Source organism: Myodes glareolus, chromosome X (genome assembly GCF_982192425.1).
Source record: "Myodes glareolus chromosome X, mMyoGla1.1, whole genome shotgun sequence".
Taxonomy (NCBI): Eukaryota; Metazoa; Chordata; class Mammalia; order Rodentia; family Cricetidae; genus Myodes; species Myodes glareolus.
In genome coordinates this window covers 178,027-202,131 of record NC_142053.1, presented here as the reverse complement: position 1 = coordinate 202,131, position 24,105 = coordinate 178,027, and the positions used below count along the sequence as shown (strand labels likewise).

Sequence of the window (24,105 nt, the reverse complement as noted above, 5' to 3'; positions counted from 1 at the left end):
TATCTGTTCCAAGGTGAATACTCAATAAATATGGGTTGTTATTGTTATCATTGTGAATCTAGAGTCTAGTTTCTGCTAAACTATTTCCCTAAGATAAATTTTCAGGATGAGATTATTTCATTAAACTGTGATGACATCATGAACATCATGTCACTTTGCTGTCTATGACCATTACGTTTCAAAACAGTATCAAGTTTCTGCTATATAATTTATAAATACAGCCTGTGTATGCACTGATACGTAACTATAAGCAGTATAAGTCATAAGCTTATAGAAAACCTTAAGGTTTTTCTCTTTTTTCCTTATTGCTGAGGATCAAGCCCAGGGTTACAGGCATACTAAGCATATTTTATACCACTGAGCTGTGTCCCAGTTCCTATTAAATTTCATTGATTTTTATACTATAGTGCTTTGTTCAATACTATCTGTAGATGGATGTAGATAAATGATAAGTTTACTTTTTAAAGCTTATGCCTAAGTGCTGTGGGGTAATGGTCTTGTACCCTGTAAAGATTTGTCACTTGTATTGTTTTAATAAAATGCTGATTGGCCAGTAGCCAGGCAGGAAGTAAAGTTGTGGCAACCAGAACAGGAGAATTCTGGGAAGAGGAAAGGCTCAATCTGAAGTCATCACTGAGACACAAAGGAATCAAAATGAGAATGCCTCACTGATAAATGTACCAAGCCATGTGGCTGACATAGACAAGAATTATGGGTTGATGTAAGATATAAGAGTTAGTTAATAAGAAAGCCTGAGCTAATAGGCCAAACAGTTTATAATTAATGTTGACCTCTGTGTATTTCTTTGAGACTGAATGGCTGCGGGACCGGGTGGGACATAAGACTTCTGCCAACACCTAAGTAATATTCTAAATCTGTGTCCTTTTTTTACTTTTAATAGATTGAAGTCATGGCCATTCTTTTTGCTGTTGTTGCCAGGGGAACCACTATCCTTGCCAAACATGCTTGGTGTGGAGGAAACTTCCTGGAGGTGACAGAGCAGATTCTGGCTAAGATACCTTCTGAAAATAATAAACTAACTTACTCACATGGCAAGTGAGTTCTGATCTGCATGTGGTTGAGGGAAAGAAGGAATTTTATTGTAGTAAAAACAGTAGAAAGTTTTTAGGTAGATTAATTTGACAAAGCAATAATTTGACTAGCTTAGGAAATTTGTGGTACTAAGCTAGGCATGGTGGTAACTCATGCCTCTAATCCTACTACTTGATCCCACTGTGAGTTCAAGACCAGTCTAAACCACAGAATGAAACCCTACCTCAGAACAGTAAAAAAAAAAGTCTGGTTTTGTTATTTATTAACTTACGGTTATTTTATTCTATCATTGAAATTATATATTAAAGAAAGATATGGCAATGTTATATATAAAAATGGCTTTTCTATTAAGTTCTAAGATATGTAAAATGATACAGATAATATAAAAAGTATACTTTTTTCATTCTTTTAGTAAATATTAACACAGTACTTAGCTATTGATAGGCACTTTACCTGTTGAAAGTGCTATAACAAGAAATTTAGTATTTACCTTCATAAAGATTATAGCTTAATGATGAAATCTGTAGATAAGTATAGTAGAGACTAAAAATAGTGGCATTTTAGTTAGAAGGAACAGAGTTATACAGAGTATTTATGAAATTTTAAGTCATTCTCTGTGACGAGTACTCAGAATGATGATGATAAAACTAAAGAGATGGGTAGGAGAAAGTCATGCATGGCTTCATAGGGCATGTTAAGAGTTTAGGCTTACCAGTAGGCAGTGGAAAGGTACTGAAGGCTTTTAAGGTATGACAGGTTTTGCTGTAGAAATATCACTATGGTGTTGTATGAAAGAGGACATAGATGGTAAAGCATAGTAATCATGTTAAAAAGTGCGTTATTAATTTATAAAAATTTCCACTTCCTCCCCTCCTCCCAATGCCCTCCCACTCCCCCCACTCCCAATTAAAAGACTCTGTGGCAGAGAGGAAACACACACACACACACACACACACACACACACACAAAAGTGCATTAACTTTCCTCATTGATGCTTAAAATATTTTATTATTTAATTCTTATTTCCTTAGTTTTTTTTCCTTAGGTTTTAATGTCAGAAAATCCTTATTACTTTCTAGAATTAAGCCCCTTTACAGGTTAATTAAAGCTACTGTGAGAAAACACCATGATACAAAATTGACATATATGAAAGTAGTCTTGAAATGAGTAGTTCAGAGCCATCACTATTGAAAAAATACGGAATTCTTTTATTTGGAGGAAGGGACTATATCTTTCACTAATATTATTAGAGCCAGAATTTAGAAACATACCTACATCTAGCTACAAGGCAGCCTAAGAAATTTAACTACAATGTAAGTTTTAGAAGAAAATATTTTATACATGCTGTGATTTCTACCCAAATCTTCACCACTTTTCCCATGTTTGTTAGATGAGGTTTAATCACTGAGTTTTTTTTTTTTAAACTTATGGCCTGGTTTCAGTCATATAATGTTAGTCATCTCAATAAGGTAACTTTTACTAAATTGAATACTTTCACTAGATTTTCAGCTAGCTAAGCCTAAAACTTCAGAATCATATTTCACTTCTTCACCAAATATTTACCTTTCTTCTACAAGTTTGTCAGCCCATTTCTCTATTTCCATTTTTCTTCAGTGACCTTGTCTTCTACTACTTTAGTCCTCATTTTTGTTTTCTATCTACTTAACAACTTACTATTCAGTGCTAATTTCTTAGTTTCTTCATAACATTTGTGATAATTCTCTCCATTTATTGGTGTATGGTCACCATACTTATGTTTGTAAAAATCTGTTAAGGAAGACAAAAGCAGGTTTTAAAAATGTTAAGTATGATAGACAGTAGCATATGTAGGACTGAAGCTCAGGTGGTGGGTTACATACTGATTTTTGATATCATCAACTGTAATAACGTTACCTTCCCCAGGCAAAAAATGTTTTGAATATTTTCATTGTTCTCAAAGCAGTATGCAATGCAGTTTATAAAATCTTGTGTAATCTATTATGTACCTATTTTTGTACTGTCATCTGTCCAGGCAATTACACTTTTCCCTGAGTATTCTATACTTTTGTAATGTGAACTGATCTTACTCTTCTGTATCTGTATCTATTATGTGCTCTTTTTAATCTTCACATCCTTACACTGTGTAATTCTGTACTTTTGTCTATTCTTTGCTTACTGTTTGCATTCCTATCTATTACTTATTCTTTAGAATTCAGATCACATATCACTTTTACCCATTGGTAAATCTCCATTACCTCATTACTCTATACTACCCTCAACTTTGTTATCATCTTGTTTGCCATGCTGCTTTGTTAGTCTTTAACCTACAATTCCTAAAAAAACAGGGACTGATGGTTTTACATTCTGTATCCTTATTATCCTGCTGATTAACTTGATTAAAGTAGATGCTCAAATGTTATTGTTGAGAATTTGGTAGCAAAGGTGTTTGTATTTGTCATACCAGGAAAAAGCTAAATAAAAACAAAAACCCTGTCGCCCACTGGAGATAAATTTTAATTGTGTGTCCCTTCTAAGATACCATCTTTTCTTTAGGCCTTAGGAATCCAATTATGCTTTTGTAGCTAACATTTTAATGGTTAATGCATATGTTATTATATTTAGGAAAGAGAATTTATTTTCATATTTTATTCATTTCTGTCAGTTTAACTAGAGATAGAAATGTGTTGGGAAGAGGAGGATGAGAATATGTTGTATTTGTATCAGTATAGTGAAATTGGACATACTGAACTGGCTTATATATAGATAGAACTTAGAAGTGAAATAGATGATGCTTAAAACCACAATACGTTTTATATCTTTTATTCTACAGTTACTTGTTTCATTACATCTGCCAAGACAGGATTGTGTATCTTTGTATCACTGATGATGTAAGTAACTTGAAGATGTATTGCTTTTTAACTGTGTATACTAATACAGTCAATTATTAATTATCTTTACCTATAATGGGTAAAGGTGATAAAAAAATTGTACCTAGAAATGTTTTCTACAAGTTGCATTTGTTATAAAGAGCACCTTATGACAAAGTTTGATTCTTAAATATGTATTATTCAGCTCAGTTTTGATACTTTCCGCTTAATATCTCTAAACATTTATCACTATACAGTATGTTGAAATTGGTATTTGTGATTATGATTGTTGTTTGGTTTTGTTTTAAATCATTTTATGTATTTTTAAATTTTTTGTTTTCAATATACCCTGACTGTAGTTGCCCTTCCTTCTATTCCTCCCAGACCCCTAACTCCTCTCAGACTCCCACTTCTCCCTGCCCACCCCCATTTCCTCTCTTCCCCAGATCTAATCCTGCTCCATTTCTCTTTAGAAAAAAGCAGGCCTGCCAGGGCTATCCACTGAACATGGCATAATAAGATACAATATGACTAGGTACAACCCCTCATATCAAGGCTGGTAAAGGCAATCCAGTAGAAGGAAAAGGGTCCCAAGAACAGATGAAAGAGTCATTGTCACCCCCATTCCCACTGTTAGGAGTTCCACAAAAACACCAAGTTAACAACCATAATGTATATGCAGAGGACCTAGTGTGAACTCATGAAGACTCTGATTGCTGCTTCAGTCTCTATTAGCCCCCAATGAGCCCAACTTAGTTAATATCTGTGAACCATGTTCTCTTGGTATCCTTGACCCCTCTGGCACCTACATATAATTCTTTCTCCTTCTCTTTACATAGGGCTCTCCAAACTCCAAGGGGAGAGACCCAATGAAGATACTCATTTTGGCCTCTCACTTCCTAATGATTATTATTGTTATTAAAGCTTATCAAAATGTTGAAATTGAATATTAAATTAATTTCTTCAGTCAATATTAATGAAGTTTTATGTATTTATACTTTAGAAAAACAGTATCATAGTATGTATGTTATGATCAACTATGTTGTTAAATGTATTAAGTAGAATATACAGAAATCTAAACAAAATCAATTTTACTTAATATAACACTCAATATATTTTAAAGGATACACTAATGAATATACTTCTTTATAACATAATTGATAACATCTGGTCATCAGCCTAATAATAATACTTTTGAAATGTTGATGCATGTAGATTTCAAAATACCTGTAACTATGATAGCATATTAATAAATAATTTCTGGAGATGACTAAGCTATAGATACTGTTTAATACCCCCTTTGTTTTGTTAACTCCCATTCAAAATTGTAATTTAACCTAAAGAGTGATGAAAATAACTCTGTAATATTTCTATGTATCCTAATACAAGTGCCTCTAGAATTCTGACCATTGATCCCAGTTCAAGAATCCAGTGATTAAGAGTACTGTCTAGTCTTCCAGAAGACCCAGGTTTGATTCCTCATACCCACATGGCAGCTCACGAGCTTCCGTAACTCTGGCCTCAGGAGATCTATTACCCTCTTGTGGTCTCTGAGGCAATCCACTCACATGGTGCATAGGCAAAAATACCCCCACACATAAAATAATAAAGAATCCTTGGTTGAAGCTAAGTTGGAATGATGTCAAATTACATTGATCATCACAATGATTTTACCTCTGGTTTCACAATAAAGTCTATCTGTATCTAAAAGGACTGATGTGAAATACTTAAAATAGATAAGAGCTGTTATAGAATCTCAAATGGTCCAAATTGAGCATTAAAATTCTTAAGCTGTGATTTGTTGCATGTGCACGCACACATATATATACAACTTTTTGACTGGTTGGGCGTTGACAGGGTACAACACTTGACCTTTTCAGATATATCACTGTTATTGGAAAGTATTAATTCAAAAGCCATATCAATAGCATTATCTTTATAATGTACTCTTTTTAAAAATCTATCTTTTATTTTGTTTTGTGTTTTATTTTGTTTATGTGTATCTATGTATGGGAATGTCTACAGAGGTCAGAAGAGCTAGTCAGATTCCTTGGAACTGGAGTTGTAAACAGTTGTGAACTGCCCAACCTGGGTGCTGGGAACCAAACTTGGGCCCTCTCAAAGAGCAACAAGCACTCTTAACCACTGAGCCATCTCTCCAGCTTCCAAACTATACTATTTTTTATTGATTTATTGAGCATCTTCTTATGCTGGACCTTGTGATTGTGTGAAAGAACTGGAGGAATTGAAAATTAATTCCAGGTCATTGAGTTATTAATCTATATACCATTGCTTTTTTTAACTTTCTTTTTTGTTTTTAAAACAATTTTATTTTACGTGCCAATCCCAGTTCCCTTTCCCTCCTCTCCTCTTGCTCCCCTCAAGTTTCCTCACCCCACCCACATTCACTCCTCAGAGAGAGTGAGGCCTCCCATGGGGAATCAACAAGTATGTCACATCACTTTAGACCAATGCCGTCCCCCTTGTATCTAGGCTGAGCAAGGTATCCCACCATAGGGAATGAACTCCAAAGAGCTAGTTGATGCACTAGGGATAAATACTGGTTCCACAGTTGTAGTGACCCCCACAAACTGCCCAAGCCACACAACTGTCACCCACATTCACATGACCTAGTTTGGTCCTATGCAAATTCCCCAGCTGTCATTACAGAGTCAGTGAGCTCCCACTAGCTCAGGTCAACTGTTTCTGTGGGTTTCCCCATCATGGTCTTGGCTCCTTTGCTCATAATATCGCTCCTCCCTCTCTATGACTGGATTTCAGGGGTTCAGTCCAGTTCTCCGATATGGATCTCTGCATCTGCTTCCATCAGTTACTGAATGAAGGTTCTGTGATGACAATTAAGGTAGTCATCAATCTGATCACAGGGAAAGAGCAGTTAAGATAACCCTCTCCACTATTGGTTAGAATCTTAGCTAGAATCATCTTTGTGAGTTCCTGGGACTTTCCCTAGTGCTTGGTTTCTCACTAACCCCATATTGGCTCCCTCTTTCAAGGTATCTCTTTCCTTGTGTTCCCTCTTTGTCCTTCAACCAACTTGACCTTCCCAAACCCTCATGTTCTCTTCCCCGATTCCCTTCTCCCCTCCCCACTCCTCTACCAACCTCCCCACCAACTGCCAATATACTAAGGAGATCTTATCTACTTCCCCTTTTTTTGGGGGGGAGGATCCATGTATATCTCTCTTAGGGTTCTCCTTGTCTTTTATGGGGGTTTTGGGCTGTAGGCTGGTTATCATTTGCTGTGATAGTATGTCTAATATCCACTTATGAGTGAGTACATACCGTATTTGTTATGTACTGTGTCTGGGTTACCTCATTTAGGATTTTTTTTTCTTTTTAGTTTCATCCATTTACCTGCAAATTTCAAGATGTCATTTTTTACCACCATTAGTAGCACTTTATTCACAAACCTCATTTACGTGCAGGACCTCCTGCAAGAGCCAGAGCCATCCATGCTATCAGCACAAACCAGAAAGCCTTCCCTTAAAGCTGTGCAGTTTTTGCTGCTAATGCTGAGTCAGGAAGCCTTCCCTTAAAGGAGCCATACCTCTGCTTGCTGCCTGTAACAGCCTATCTGAAAAATGCGGCTACCAAGAAGCTACACTTGGCTCCCATTTTTGTGGGTCTAGAAGCCCCTCCTTTTTTTTTTTTTTTAAAAAAAAAGGAGACTATTCGTTCTTTTCCTGGCTGCCCAGACCCAAATAATCACACAAACTATATTAATTGCAACATTGTTTGACTGATGACTCAGGTGTATTTCTAGCTTACATCTTAAATTAACTCATTTCTATTATTCTGTATATCACCACAAGGCTGTGAAGGTTTTCCAGTGTCTTTCTCCTTCGGCAGCTACATGGCAGCTACGCTCTCTCTCTCTCTCTATAGCTCTTCCAGCCTGGTTATATTCTGCCCTGCCATAGACCAAAAAAGCTTTATTCATGAACCAAAAAGAGCAACACATATACAGAAGGATATCTCACATCAAGATTCTTTTCTTCTCTTATATTCTGTTGGTTATGCTTGCATCTATAATTCCTGATCTTTTACCCAGATTTTTCTTTTACAGAATTCCCTATATTTGTGTTTTCTATTGTCTCTATTTCAGTTTTTTCAAGTCTTGATCTGTTTCCTTCACCTGTTTGATTGTTTTTTCTTGACTTTCTTTGCGGAATTTGTTGATTTTTTTTTTTCCTACATACTGTTGATTTTAGTTTGGATTTTGTTCTCAGCTTTTTAATTTATTAGCTGTATGACAAATGGCAAGTTAGTTATCTTTTGGGAGCTTTTGTTCCTTATTTATGAAACAGGGTCAGTTCTACTTATTCTTAATAGAGTCATGAACCAGTAAACAGTATAGCTGTTATTGCTAATATGCCATTTGTAAATATGAGTTTACATATTTTTTGTAAATATGAGTACAATATGGGTCACTTTATAGGATTTTGAGCGTTCTCGAGCCTTCAGTTTTCTGAATGAAGTAAAGAAGAGGTTCCAGACTACTTATGGTTCCAGAGCACAGACTGCACTTCCATATGCTATGAACAGTGAGTTCTCGAGTGTTTTGGCTGCACAGCTGGTAAGATTTTTCTCAGGACATAGTGTTTTGATTTATATTTTCTTCTTTATTACCTTTAAATACCATGAATGTAGGGGCCCTGGCTATAGAACACTTTTATGATTGTGTTACTATAAGCCAACATAATAAAGTTTCCCTATTAAAAATGTAAAGGGGTCATTTTAGTGTAGAAAGCTGATTGGTGACATTCTCTATTACTAATAGTCAGCATTTCTCAGGATTTGGAAGAATGTTAAAGATAGACTGGTTTGACTACTCATTTATTATTTAGATCCACTAAACATGTGAACTGGCAATTTATCCCATGCATAAACCCTTTCCTTATCCACGATTTGTTTGATATTTGAATAGTTCAAATTAGACATGTGAAAATCTGTTCATCTGCCTAACTCCCTCATTCTCAACTGAATTGATGATGATGATGATGATGATGTGTGTGCAAATCTGAAATGCCACCCTAGTCAAGATAAAAAATTAAACCTTTCTATTAACCCTATACTTTCCCCCATGCCCCTTCTTAGTAAGCCATCTACCCAATACTATGTCCCAGCAAATTATTGATCTATTTTTTATCTCTATAGATTAGTTTTTTCTAGAATTTTTTATAAATGCACTCATAAAGTAAGCATTCTGATGTGTCTTGTTTGTTTTGCTCATTATAATACTTCTAGCCCTCATCCATGTTGAGTAAGTTAGCAGCATATTTTCGTTTTAGTTGACCAATACTGTATACATACTGTTTTACTCATTTATCTGTTGCTCGATGTTTGGGTTGCTGTTTGTTTTTAACTGTTACGAGTAAAGCTGCTGTGACTCTCTACATGTTTTTGTGTGGACATATGTTTTTATTTCTCTGGTAAATAAATACCTAGGAATGGAATTTCTGGGTCATATGGTAATATTTAATTTAAAAATCTATCACCTTATTTTTCCAAAATTAATATACCATTTTTAAATTCTCATTGGCAATTCCAGTGTTTTACATCCTTGCCAACATTTATTGTCTATCATTCATTTTAGCTATTCTAGTAGATATGCACTGGTATCTCATAGTGGTTTTAATCTGCATTTTCATGATATGAATGATGGTGATCACCTTTCAAAATGCTTTCTTTTTATTTTATCTGTAAAAGTATCTGGGTACAAAGACATATGGAAACTGTACATTTTAATCAGTTTTCACTTTTTCTATTTTAAAAAATACTTTAAGTAGCAGCAAAATTAACAACTATTTTGTTATTAGCTCCAGATTTGTGTGTGTGATCCTTTGAATTACTAATTTATTCCCTGTAGCAAATAGAAATGATGAAAATATCTATATCATAGAGTTTTGTAGTGGATTAAATAATATATTTCCTGAATTACTTTCCATAGTGAAATATCTGTAATATTGTGCATTAAGTACTTTATAGTTGTTCATCTTGGGTGATAATTTCAAAATATATACTATCATCAGTCTTTTAGATTCTAGATCTTAAGAGAAACCAATGAAAATAAGAGACATATTGTAATCCCAGCAGATAGATGGTCAGATATTAAAAGAACTGAGTGTGCCCCTATTCTGTCATATTCAAGAAGTAAGAAAAATCAAGAGAACTTTTATCCTATCCTGCCTTTCCTCATCCCAACTGTAGTCATCTTTAATTTGTTCCTTCCTTCCTGTATAAGCACAGATTACATATCCCCTCACCTCTGCCCTAAGAGTCTCAATTATTTCATATATTGTAATACATTGACTGAATTTTACTTAAAATAAGATGTTTTATACTAAAGTGCATTCTATATGAGAGCAGTTTTTATACTGCCAATAATTTTCTAAATATAATACTGTTTTTTCAGGTATATGTATCTTTTATATAATAGAACCATAATTGTATAGCATTCCTCAGTATAGGTTGTTACACTTTCTTTTTTTTAAATAATGTCTTAATATTTTAAGTTAAAACTTAATATCTTGTAGAAACATCACTCCGAAAATAAAGGGCAAGACAGAGTGATGGAGACTCAAGCACAAGTGGATGAACTAAAAGGAATCATGGTCAGAAACATAGGTACGTTTCAGTGGCATAGTTTCATTCATATGAACACAAATAACACTGGTTTACTAGATTGGAGACAGATTATTGTAGGGAGGCAGAAATAGTATTTCCTTGTTTTCACCATCTAGATTAGTGGTTCTTAACCTTCCTAATGCTGTGATCCTTTAATACAGTTCCTCATGTTGTAGTGATCCCCAACCATAAAATTATTTTCATTACTTTTTCATAAATGCAATTTTGCTTCTGTTATGAATTGTAATGTAAATATATGATATGCAAGATATCTGATATGCAATCCTTGTGAGGGTTGAGAGCCACTGATCTAGGTGCTGATACCTGGTCTTGCCTTTATTGGGTGGCTGTTTTGTCCCTTGGTTTCTGTTGCCCTCTCTGATTCATAGGTGGGCATGGTGATTGTATATTGCTTGATAGGGAATGCTTCTGCGATCCTGCTAAGTATGGCCAAGAGGCTTCCTAGTTCAGTGTATTTCTAGGTACTGGGAACTGATACTTAGAAATGGGAATGAGCTAGAAGAGAGGCTGGATGACTCCACAGGAGGGAGGAGAAGAAGGTGTTCTACCATAATCTGTTTAGTACCCTAGGAATGGAGGCAAAGAATCAGGAGAGGCCACAGAAGGTAGTTTGCTGTGGATCTGGGGATGAGACTTGTGTATTGATTTTGGAGGAAAGAAGGGGCAGTAAAGATCTGAAGCTCACCTACCTTCTTCACTGGCTTACTTGGTTCTCTGAATGGCTTTGCTGGTTGCTTCCCAGGGAATGCCTGCTAGAGTTGGGGTCTGAGACAAAGGTATGAGTGTGGAAGAATGTTGGAGAAGATCTGTATAATCCTCTGGAAATGGTGACTAAAAGGGAGGGCAGGCCGAAGCAGGTGGTCTGTTATAGAGCTGGGGGTAAGACTAGCGGATGGGATTGGAAGAAAGGAGGGAATGTTGAAGATCTGCAATTAGCTTGCTTCCCTGGCCTGTGTATCAGGTAGTATTTTGACTATGGTTACTAATGCTGTGAATAAAACACCATGACAAAAAGAAACTTGGGGAGGAAAAGGTTTATTTGGCTTACATTTCTACATCATAGTCCGTCAGTGAAGAAAGTCAGGACATGACTTCAAGCATGGCTGCAACCTGAAAACAGGAACTGATACAGAGGCCATAGAAGGGTGCTGCTTGTGGCTTGTTCTCTGTGGCTTGCTCTTATAGAAGCAGGACCACCAGCCTCTCTGTCTGTCTATCTCTCTGTCTCTGTCTCTGTCTCTGTCTCTCTCTCTCTCTCTGTGTGTGTGTGTGTGTGTGGTTGTTAGCCTATTTTCTCAATTTATGGTGTACTTTTCTTTTTGTGAGACAGTCTCATGTAAGACTGTGCTTAAACTTACTATTTAGTTGATGATGACCTTGAAATTCTGGTTTTCCTGTATTCTAGTATTCTTTCTATAATTTTAATAAAATATCCTGAGAAAAGCAACTTAGAGAAGAAAAGGTTTGCAACTTAGAAAAGAAGAGGTTTTAGTTTGCAAGGCCATCATAGCAGGGGAGTCACAAAGGCAATAGCTTGAAATAGCCAGATAAATCACATCTACATTTAAGAATACAGAAAAATAAATGCATGCATGCTTAGTGCTCATCTATCTTACTATACTCTTAAATGTCTCAGGGCCAAAAACTAGGGTATAGTACTACCTAAATTTTGGCTGGGTCTTGCATCAGTTAAGGTAAGCAAGGCAAATTCCTACAGATAAGCCTACAGGCAAATCTGATCTAGATAATTCGTTTTTAATTTGCTTTTTTTTGTTTTGCTTTGTTTTTTGTTTGTTTGTTTTTTGAGATGGGTTTTCTCTGTGTAGACTTGATTTTTCTAGAACTAGCTATATTGACCAGGATGGCCTCAAACTCAAGAGAGAGCTGCTTCTGCCTCCCAAGTGCTGGGATCAAAGGCATGTGTCACCACCACATGGCTTGATCTAGGCTATTTCATCCATACTGTCTTCCCAAGTGATTCTAAGTTTTATCAAATTGTCAATTATAACTAACCCTGATTTGATCTCCAAGGTATTGGTGTTGGCAGAGATTTCTGTCCTGCCGGGTCCCGCATCTGTTCAATTCCAAAAAAATACACGGAAATCTACATTAATTATAAACTGGTTGGCCTAGTAGCTCAGGCTTCTTATTAACTCTTATAACTTATATTAGCCCATAATTCTTGTCTGTGTTAGCCACGTGGCTTGGTACCTGTTATCAATGAGGCATTCTCATCTTGTTTTCTCTGTGTCTGGGTGATGGCTGCAGACTGACCTTTCCTCTTCCCAGAATTCCCCTGTTCTGGTTGCCCTGCCTATACTTCCTGCCTGGCTACTGGCCAATCAGCGTTTTCTTAAAAATAATACAGGATAAAAGACCATTGTCCCACAGTATATTGGGATTATAGATGTGTTCCAGTTTATGTAGCGCTAATGATTAAATCCAGGATTTATGCATGTTAGTAAAGAATTCTGCTAAGTGAGCCACATTCCCAGATCCTCTTGTGATGCCTTTGTTTGACTTTAATACCAAGATAATAATGAACACATTTAATACGTTAAGAAATTTTCCTTTCTTTTGTCTTTTTCAAGAAGTTTGTGAAAGGTGGTCAATGGTGGCACATGTCTTTAATCCCAGCACTCGGGAGGCAGAGGCAGGCAGATCTCTGTGAGTTCAAGGACAGCCTGGTCTACAGAGTGAGTTCAGGATAGGCTCCAAAGCTACACAGAGAAACCCTGTTTTAAAAAAAAGAAGTTTATGATAAAGTAGTGTGTAATTTTCTTGAAATATTTTATATAGAATTCATCTTTTAACCTATTGATTTTTTTATTCAAAGTTTTGAAATTGTTGGCTTAATCTCATATTGTTACATTCAGATTTTCATTTTTTAGTTATTTATGTATGGTAACTGGAATATGTCACTGTGTGGGTGTGAATGTCAGTGGACAACTCGGTTGAACCTGTTCTCTCTTATATATATGTGGGCTCTGGAGATTGTACTCATATTATCAGACTTGACAACAAACACCCTTACTTTTCTGGATTGTTTTGCTAACCTCAAAATTGCATATTTATTATAACGGTATGTAATAATTAAGTTTATAGGAAGAAATAAAAAAAGATAAGAAGTTAGATGACCTCAAACATCTAGAGTGGGCTTTTTTTTTAATGCTAAAGAGGTGCCATCCTGAGTACTAGCCTCACCATGATCAGAGCAAAGGACCCAGTCACTCAATGACCATAGTTCCAGAGAGCACAGTTCATGTTCTCCAAGATGGGAGTTTTGTAATGATAGTGAAATGGGAAAGCATTCATTAGTGGCAGAATAGGGAAGTTAGCTGTTTTCCTTAAATGAGCTATTTTTGAAAATGTAGAGTCTGTTGTCTCTATGCAACTATCAGTTGTCTTGAATTGGGGTCAGCTACTTTTCTTCTGAAAGTCAAATAGTTACTTCATGGAACTTTGAACTCAGTTTTAGGGCCCTTGGCTTTGGTGAATGGGTCCCTTTATTTCTAATATAAAACATCATTTCTATTTGTAAAAATATTTCCAGATTTGGTTGCTCAACGTGGAGAAAGATTGGAATTACTGATAGATAAAACAGAAAACCTTGTGGATTCAGTAAGTATAGAATATGATATTTCTTTCCAGGGTTTTAAAACAACTGCACTTATATCTGAGATATATGGAAATGCCTTAAATTTTATGCTGAGGTGTTTTGTTTCTCTGTTTCCTTTCTCGTATCTATTATATCATTATATTGTGATAAAAAGGGTAACAGTGAGACATACAAAACAATCTCTCAGCAGGCATCAATGAAGCTTTTTTTTTTTTTAGAAAATATACTCAATGTGTAGAAATAATTTCCTAAAAGTTTGGATTGAGGCAAAGTTTTTCAATTGATAAATAATTCATTATGTACCTTTGCTATAAGTTCTATTCTCACATTTCTTTATATTTTTCACTCTTCTCTCATATATTACATCCCTCCCTCCCCTCCCCCAGACTCCCTTCACCTCTCTTCTCCCCCAGTTTCATCCCCCTTCTGTCTCCCTTCAGAAAAGAGCAGACCTCCCAGGGCTATCAGTCAAACATGGCTTAATATGCTACAATAAAACCATGCACATGCCATCATATCAAAGCTGAACAAGGTAACCCAGTAGGAGGAAAAGGGTCAGAGACAGCCCCCACCTCCACTGTTAGGAATCCTACAAGAACACCAGGCGACTCTGCCATAACTTATTGTAGGGGATCTAGGTCAGACCCTTACAGGATCCCTGATCTCTGTAAGTCCCCATGAGTCCCAGTCAGTTGATTCTATGGGTTGTGTTCTTGTGGTGTCCTTGTCCTCTCTGGTTCCTCCTATCCTTCCTTCCCTCCTCCTCAGGACTCCCTGAGCTCTGCCTAATGTTTAACTGCTTCAGTCAATTACTGGTTTTAGCCTCTCTTTAATGATGATTCTGCTAGGCTCCGGTCTCAGAATACTCTGCAGGCAGGACAAGCTGTACATTGAAGGTTTTGTGGCTGTGTTGCTACCTCAATCCCTCCACTTGAGGCCTTGTCCTGCTATAAAAGATGAATGAGTCAGACTATGTGTCCCCCATTATTAGGAGTCTTTGCTAGGGTTACTCTTGTAAATTCCATGGAATTTCCATTGAACTAGGTTTTCACCTCACCGCCCAAGAGCTCCCTCCAATTCTCAGTATTTTCTCCTACATTCCAACTTGATCTCTTCTGTTCCGAACCCCACTCGCCCCTAGTCCATCCTCAAAAGCTGTTATATTACTCCTTCCCAGGGAGATCCTTGTGTTCCCCCTTAAGCCCTCCCTCCTTGTTACTTAGGCTCTCTGGGTCTGTGGACCTTAGTATGATTATCTTTTACTTTAAAGCTAATATCCATGCCTTGTTTGTCTTTCTGTGTCTGGGTTACTTCACTCAGGATGGTATTTTTCAAGTTCCATCCATTTGCCTGCAAATTTCATTATGTCATTGTTTTTAACAGCTAAGTAATAAATACTCTGTTATGTAAACGTGCCACATTTTCTTTATCCATTCTTCAGTTGAGAGACATCTAGGTTGCTTCCAGGTTCTGGTTATTACAAATAAACATGCTATGAACATAGTTGAGCAAGTGTCTTTGTGGTATGGTTGAGCATCTTTTGGGTATATGCCCAAGAGTAGTAGATCTCTTGACGTAGATCAATTCCCAATTTTCAAAGGAACTGCAATATTGATTTCCAAAGTGGCTCTACAAGCTTGCTCTCCCACCAGCAGTGGACGGAATGTTCCCCTTCTTCTACATCCTCTCCAGCATGAACTGTCGTTTGTATTTTTTATCTTAGCCATTCTAATAAGCATAATATGGAATCTTGGAGTCGTTTTGATTTTCACTTTCCTGATGGGTAATGATGTTGAACATTTCTTTGTTTCTTGACCATTTTGGTTTCCTCTGTTAAATTCTGCTTAGATCTGTAGTACAGCAGGACAGTGGTGGCACATGCCTTTAACCCTAGCTCTCAGGAGGCAAAGGTAGGAGGCAGGAGGATCTCTGTAAATTCAAGGCCAGTCTGGTCTACAGAGCTAGTTGCAGGACAACTATGGTTGTTACACAGAAAAATCCTATCTCAACAAAACAAAACAAAACAAAATAGGTCTATTCTCCATTTTTAAAATTGGTTTGTCGATGTCTAGTTTCTTGAGTTCTTTATATATTTTGGATATTAGCCCTCTGTCAAATGTGAAGCTGGTGAAAATCTTTTCTATGGGCTGCCGTTTTGTCCTATTGATGTTGTCCTTTGCTATATAGAAGCTTTTCAGTTTCATGAGGTTCCATTTATTAATTGTTGATCTTAGTGCCTACACTGTTGGTGTTCTGTTCAGGAAGTTGCCTTCTGTGCCAATAGTTCAAGGCTATTCCCCACTTTCTCTTCTATCAGGTTCAGTGTATCTGGTCTTAGGCTTGTCTTTGATTCATTTGGAGTTAATTTTTTGTGCAAGATGGTAAGTATGGATCTATTTGCTTTCTTCAACATACCAGCATCCAGTTGGACCAGTGCCATGTATTGAAGATGCCTTCCTTTTTCTGTTGTATATTTCTGTCTTGTTTATCAAAAATTAGGTGTCCATAGGTATGTGTATTTATGTCTGGGTCTTTGATTCAATTCCATTGATCAACATGTCCGTTGTTAGTACCATGTGGTTTATATTACTACAGCTCTGTAGTATAGCTTGAAATCATGGATGGTGATCCCTCCAGAAATTTATTATATAGGGTTGTTTTAACTGTCCTTGGTCTTTTATTCCATATGAAGTTGAGCATTAATTCTTTCAAGATCTATAAAGAATTTTGTTAGAATTTTGATGGAGATTGTGTTTAATCTGTATATAGCTTTTGGTAGGATGACTGTTTTTTAGTATGTTAATCCTACCAATCCATGAGCATGGGAAACTTTTGCATCTTCTGATATCTTCTTCAATTTCCTTCTTTGAAGACTTGAAATATTTATTATAAAGTCTTTCACTTGTTTGGTTATAGTTTAACCTCAAGATATTTTATATTATTGTGGCCATTGTAAAGGGTATTGTTTCCCTGAATTCTTTCTCATCCTGTTTGTCATTTGTATATAGGTGTGCTATTAATTTTTTAATTAACTGTATATCCAACCACATTGCTGAAGATATTTTTCAGTTGTAGGAGTCCCCTGGTAAAAAGTTTGGTATCACTTATGTGATAATTATCATATCATCTGCAAATAGCAACACTTTGACTTCTACCTTTCTAAACCTTTCTAACTTATATCCCCTTAATCTCCTTCTGTTGTCTTATTGCTCTAGCTAGAACTTTGAACACTATATTGAATACATATGAAGAGAGTGGACAGCCTTATCTTGTTCCTGATTTTAGTGAAATTGCTTTGAATTTCTCTTAGTTAATTTGATGTTGGTTGTTGGCTTGCTGTATATTGCCTTAATTATGTTTAGGTATGTTCCTTGTATCGCTGATCTCTCCAAGACCTTTATCATGAAGAAGTGTTAGATTTAGTCAAAGGTATCTTCAGTATATAATGAGATGATCATGTGGTTTTTTTTTTCTTTCAGCTTGTTTATATGGTGAATTACATTGACAGGTTTTTGTATGTTGAACCATGCCTGAATCTCTACAATGAAGCCTACTTATCATGGTGTATGATCTTTTTGATGTGTTCTTGAATTTGATTTGCCAGTATTTTATTGAGTATTTTTGCATAAATTTTTATGAGAGAAATTGGTCTGTAATTCTCTTTCTTTGTTGAATCTTTGTGTGGTTGAAAGTTTTTATTTTCTTTTTTCTTGATTTCTGCCTTGACACAGTAGTTGATTCATATGGAGTTGTTCAGTTTCCAATGAGTTTATAGGAAGTTTGCAGTTTCTGTTGTTGTTGATATCCAGATTTAATCTGTGGTGGTCTATTCTTTTGATTGGTATGACCTGCACCTGAGCATATATATTCAGAAATTTAGATAATTTATCACAGACATGCATACACATTTTCAAGGTGATTATAGATACTATAAAGATGACAAATATTACCAGATTAAAATATGGTAATCTACTCAGGGCCTTTTTACATAGACAAATAGGGAAACTTTTTCTTTACCTGTTACCATGAACATCTAAGATTTTAATAGTAAATTTCTATTTGGTGGTAGAAATGTGCTTCAGAACAGTTTCCCTTGCTTTGTTTCAGGTCATTAGTTTGGAATGTTTTATTATAGTTCTTCACTCTTAAGTTTTCCTATGTAGGACTGGAGAAATGGCTCAACAGTTAAGATTACTTACTGCTATTGTAGAGGACCTGGGTTCAATTCTCAGCACCCATATAGTGGCTCACAGCTGTCTCACCCTGTAGCCCTGGCTGGCCTGAAATTGACCATATAGACCAGGCTGGCCTCAAACCCAGAGATCCATCTGCCACTGTGACTTAAATGCTGGGATTAAAGGCATGTGCAAGGAAGTATACATCACTGGTGATGATTCTTGAGGTTGTCTCATCGTTAGACCTTTCCTGTCTCCCTTTCCCTTCTTGGACCATGAGGTAAATATTCTTTACCACACATTACCATCACCATACTGTTCTGGCAAAGCATAGAGCTAAGTTACTGGACTGAGCCCTCTGGAATCATGTGCTGAAAAAATATTTCTGGGGGCTAGAGAGATGGCTCAGTGGTTAAGATCATTGCCTGCTCTTCCAAAGGGTCCTGAGTTCAATTCCCGGCAACCACATGGTGGCTCACAACCATCTGTAATGAGGTCTGGTGCCCTCTTCTGGTCTGCAGACAGAATATTGTATACATAATAAGTAAATAAATAAATATAAAAAAATATTTCTAACCTTTAGGATGATCTTGGATATGTGCACACATTGTTGCACAAATCTGACTGATATAAGATAATTTTTAAGAGTTATTATTTTCTTATAAACTATATTAACTTTTTTCAGTTAAGAAGCATTTTTTCTGATCATTTACATATGTTACTTTTGTAGGCCCTTCTAATATGCCCTAGTTAGTGCACATATTTCTGGCATGAATGTTTTGGGCTTAATGTACTTAGTTTGTGCATGTAGTATATACTCATGTATCAGTTGAATTTGTGCATGGTATCCTTTTCATTCTGCACTAAATGAAACCCAGGCTGATACCTTGTTACCTGCAGCACTATAGATACTTTGTAGAGAAAGCAGTTAATTAAAATGCAGCAGCCATATTGAAAAGTATATTAACTGTAATTATACAACTTGTAATAATTTACTAATGTATGCAAATACATTCATTGAGCCAACATGAAGATTAAATTTAGAGTATGATCAAAACTCAGAGGTGCCTTTTTACCTTCTTCTATTGACTGCATCCTTTAGAGTATCCCATATATTAAAAAGCTATTGGACTGGAGCTGTAGCTCGATTGTAGAGTGCTTGCTTGGTGTGCACAAAGCCCTGAGCTTAATCTCCATCACTTCTATCTTAGTTTTACTATTGCTGTGATGAAACACCATGACCATAATCAACTTGGGAAGGAAAGGGTTTATTTTGCCTTACAATGGAACTTCATTGTTCATTGAAAGATTTCAGGGCAGGAACTAAAAAAGGGCAAAAATCTTGAAGTAGGACCTGATACATAGGCCATGAAGGAGTGCTGTCTACTGACTTGCTTCTTATAGCTTGCTCACCCTGTTTCTTATAGAACCTAGGACCACCAGCCAAGAAGTAGCACTACCTTCAATGGTATTAGCCCTCTCACATCAATCATTAATTTTAAAAATGCCCTAAAGGCTTGCCGACAGCCCAATCTTGTGGAGGCATTTTCTCAATGGAGGTTCCCTCCTCTCAGATATCTTTGGCTTGTATCAAGTTGACATAAAAAGTAGCCATCACAGTCACCTAAACCAGGCAAGGTGGTACATACCTATAAACCTAGCACTTTTGAAGTATAGCCAGGAAGATCAGGTCTTTAATGTCCTTACCTTCATAGCAAGTTCAAGACTAGTCAGTACTGCATATAACCATGTTTCCAAAAAATATAAAAAGAAGCTGTAACATTTACTCTGTTTTTCTTTATGTCAAAATTGTGACATTAATCCATGATATGTAGATTGACTACATAAATATATTAGTAAACTGTTTTAATTACTATATAATATTTCGTTGTGGTTTACTGATATTTTAGTAGTTTTCAGTTTTAGGTAGGAATAATAACCCAAACATTTTTTTGAACTTATATCTCTTTTGTATAATAATAGCTGGGTATTTAATACATTTTGTTATTTGCTTACCTATTTGTTTTAAATTGCTTGTGTTCTGGTGAAAATGCTTTAATATCTCCTGAGAAGATCACAATGCAAAAGAAAGTGGATAACTGAAGAAATGTGTTCCTGTGGGGTTTTGACATTTAACAAGTAAATACATATGTTTCTAGGAAAATCAAACAGATTTATATATATTGTTCAAAGCCGCAAAATCATATTGGATAGAATAAACTAATATGCTTGCATAGTGAATCTTTCTTATTAAAATTTTAAATTGGAAATTGTTTTCTCCTAAATAATCACTTGTTCATTCAACACTATGTACGTTGCTACATAGAGAAGGAAAAGAAGTGAAGCCTTGCCAGTGAGTTCATATTGCTTATTATAGGTTTCAGTGAACTCTGTTTTGTCTAACTACTGATTCTGAATGGCCAGTCTCTTTGAAAAGAGAAGGAAGGAAAAAAAAGGACATTTGAATTTAAACAAAATTAGTGTAAGTATGGCCCAGTAGGAGAGTACTTGTCTACCATGATCTAGGCCCTGGGTTCCATTCTTAGAACCGAAAAAGTAAGATAATTGATTAAAATAAAAGCATGCAGGTTGTTACTATGAATCATTCATATAGCCAGTGCCAAGAATAAAACAACTTACGATTGTGTTCTAGTCTGTAACTTTCAAAACTACCAGCAGAAATCTTGCTCGAGCCATGTGTATGAAGAATATCAAGCTTACTGTCATCATCATCATCGTATCCATTGTAAGTTTTTGTCTCTTTAGTATATGAGCTTATTTTTCACTCTTTAAGGTGATTCTTATGTATTTAAGGTTTCTTACATATTTATTGATATTCTGAAATGGGCTACATTCACCTTTTAATTGTAAAACACATGACTAGGAAATATCTTTTCTTGTGAAATCAGCATTAAGTATCATCTCCATTTAAACTCCTATTTTCCTGTAGAGAACTTTTGTACATAATGAGATAAGGAAAACTGTGGTTGAAGACATGGATTAGTGTTTAAAAGCACTTTTTCTGTAAGCAACAGGGTCCAAATCTCCAACAGCCAACTAAAAGACTGGGCATAGTCGTGCATGCCTGTAGCCCCAGCATGTGTAGTGTGTACATGTAGTTCCTGGTAGCTTGTTGACTAAGCAGCCTAACTGAAAAATTGAACTTCTAATATGCTTGCATAGTGAGAGACCTGATCTCAAAAAATAAATAGGAAAATAGTAGAGGAAGATACTGGAGATACTCTGGCTTTTGTATATACATTCACAGGTGTCCATACCCATGCACTACACACACACACACACACACACGCACACACACACACACACACCAAAAAAACACTTTTGTTATATAAAACTTGCAACTAGTTTCATCTATACACAGAATTATATAGGAATTAATATGTGATTTCATCTATTCTACAACCATTTGGTAGCTAGGTGGTGTGTGTTTTTGCATTGATCCAGACTCATGATTGAAGTTCAGTGTGTTCATACACTTGTGTGACAGGTATTAAATAATTCTGAAACTGTACACATCCCACCATATATTTTGAAGCCAGCATCTTTATAACAGAAAATAATAAAATCTTTCCTCACAAACAATACTTACATTTTCACTATTGGTTACATTAGTAAAGAACATTACTCTTCTAGTACCAGTAGTGTTTCTTTAATGTGTTCCTTGAACCTTGTGATAGAGTCATGTAAGTAAAATTGCCTTCTTTCTTCTTCCAGGTGTTCATCTATATCATTGTGTCACCTCTCTGTGGTGGGTTTACTTGGCCAAGCTGTGTAAAGAAATAAAAAGAAAACATTACCATTAACCAAGGATATAAGAGTGAAAGGAGATAAAGGCAATCCATGTGACTCAGGCTTTTCACTATTTTCAGAACTTATCTGCCAATTTCTTTAATCTTTTTTTTTTTGCTTTTTCTTGTTTTAATAGTATTATATGCCTCTAGATTTATCTTTGTCCTCTCATATTGTTTATTTTAACAAACTTTACTTTGAACCATTATATACAGGAATATCTTTGAAATGGTATTTGTTTCTTTTGTTTGTTAAGCATAAACTTCTACTTAGAAAGACATTTTTGTTTTTAACACACAAAGCTTTTGCCAAGGTGAAAACCACCAATCTTATAATCTGTCTGCTAAAACTGTCTATGAATTTTCTATGCTCACACAAAATTATTGGGAGATTGATTGTATTGCTAACATATCATTTTAGTCTCTTTTGTTATGGGAGAGTTTTAGGTGCTTCAAAATAATATAGATAATTTTGGGAATTGTAATGAATTGTTGGTGCTGCTTATATCCAGGAGCCCATACAAGTGGTGTATTTAGTGTTTTTATTTTAATAAGGTGGGAAACATTTTGACAGCCCATTAGAAGCACAAGAATTATCCTTGTCCTCCCAGCATTTACTTAATTAAATAAAGTTTAGTGCATTATTTATTCATACTGCAGATAGTTTAATATCTTCTGCTTCTCCATTACAAAGTCAAATTGAAAAAATGAATTAAATAAGTTTAGGATTATGGGTTTTACATATTATTTTTCTTATATGCATAATTGAGACAAACATTTTTAATAAAATTCATAACAGAGGAAAGGGGAGGCAAATATTTCTAACTCATCAAAGAAAAAGAAGGGAACCACAATAAAAGTGCAAGCATTTTAGCCTTACAAAATGCAGTCATGTGGGAAGTTTTTTTTTCCATTCTGGGAAAAGCCCAAAATGAATACAGTCAGAAGTCAACTCCAGGATTTGGATTTAACTTCTGTTGAATAATAGTTTGATCTTTCTTTGTGGTTTAACAAATTCTTTAATATAATTTTGAATAATTGTAAAGCTGAAAGAGAATAGACAGTATAATGATATAGTACAAAATATCTTAACATAAATTTATTATAGAATAAGAAACTCTGAATGTTATGCTGCTTCATCTACTCTGGCATCAGTAATTTAATAGTTGGTGTCTATCTGAAATCAAAACATTTTTGCCCTAGATGTAATTGCATTTATTTATCCATAGGTGAAATTAAATAGAAGTGATATTACATTTTACTCTTTCTCAATGAAACAATAAACTAGTGTTTTGGACTCAGCCAACTGTTTAGCCTAGTCATGTGCCTTGAATATGTATGTATGTGTCCTATAATCAAACTCTTGGTACCTCTTCTTCTATGTTCATGCTGTCTGTTTGATTTAGTTGATGCACCTAAAGCACACAGGAAATCTTTGGTTAATCATGCATAACACAGTTTTTCCAGACATTTTTATGAGCACTAATTCATAGTAATTATATAATTATTTCCTATTAGGAAATACATTCATTCTCCAAAAAAATATTTGACATTCCCAAGTAATAACTTAAAAGCTTAAAATTTATTTCCTTTTCTTATACACACTAGAATAAAATTAATGTGCATGTTATAGGGATTAATTACTTAAGTATTCCTTGCTCTATGTATAAGAATGCTTTTTACGACACATTTCTCATTGTAAATAATACACAAATTGAAAACATTAATAAAAGTTAATAATACATTGAGTTTCTTGTTTTAGAAGTTATTAATTTAGTAAAGACATCTAAACATGCTGTTTGGAGCAAAATAATTTTATTTATGTTGAAATACTGAGTGTAGCATGAATAATAAAATCCCAGAGACAGAAATTGGGGTTCAGCTTGAAGGTCAGAAAAGCAAAACATCCAGCCATTGGCTCTTACCTCTACCTCA

The 24,105-nt window shown here is 35.4% G+C and overlaps 1 protein-coding gene across 5 annotated transcripts in view; it reads left to right on the top strand.

Moving 5' to 3' along the window:
* Positions 1-23,471, top strand: part of Vamp7 (vesicle associated membrane protein 7) — a 28,591-nt gene extending 5,120 nt beyond the window's left edge. For 2 of the 5 annotated variants that reach the window (XM_048427609.3, XM_085684886.2), the window contains 7 exons: positions 902-991; positions 3,863-3,920; positions 8,358-8,495; positions 10,456-10,546; positions 14,121-14,188; positions 21,015-21,107; positions 22,097-23,471. In XM_048427609.3, coding sequence (XP_048283566.1) covers positions 963-991; positions 3,863-3,920; positions 8,358-8,495; positions 10,456-10,546; positions 14,121-14,188; positions 21,015-21,107; positions 22,097-22,165 — 546 coding nt within the window. In that variant the 5' untranslated portion in view covers positions 902-962 and the 3' untranslated portion in view covers positions 22,166-23,471. Of the gene's footprint in view, positions 1-901; positions 1,057-3,862; positions 3,921-8,357; positions 8,496-10,455; positions 10,547-14,120; positions 14,189-21,014; positions 21,108-22,096 lie in introns of all 5 variants that reach the window. The other 3 variants (XM_048427607.3, XM_048427608.3, XM_048427610.3) reach the window with 2 other exon arrangements.
* The last annotated feature ends 634 nt before the right edge of the window (positions 23,472-24,105 follow it).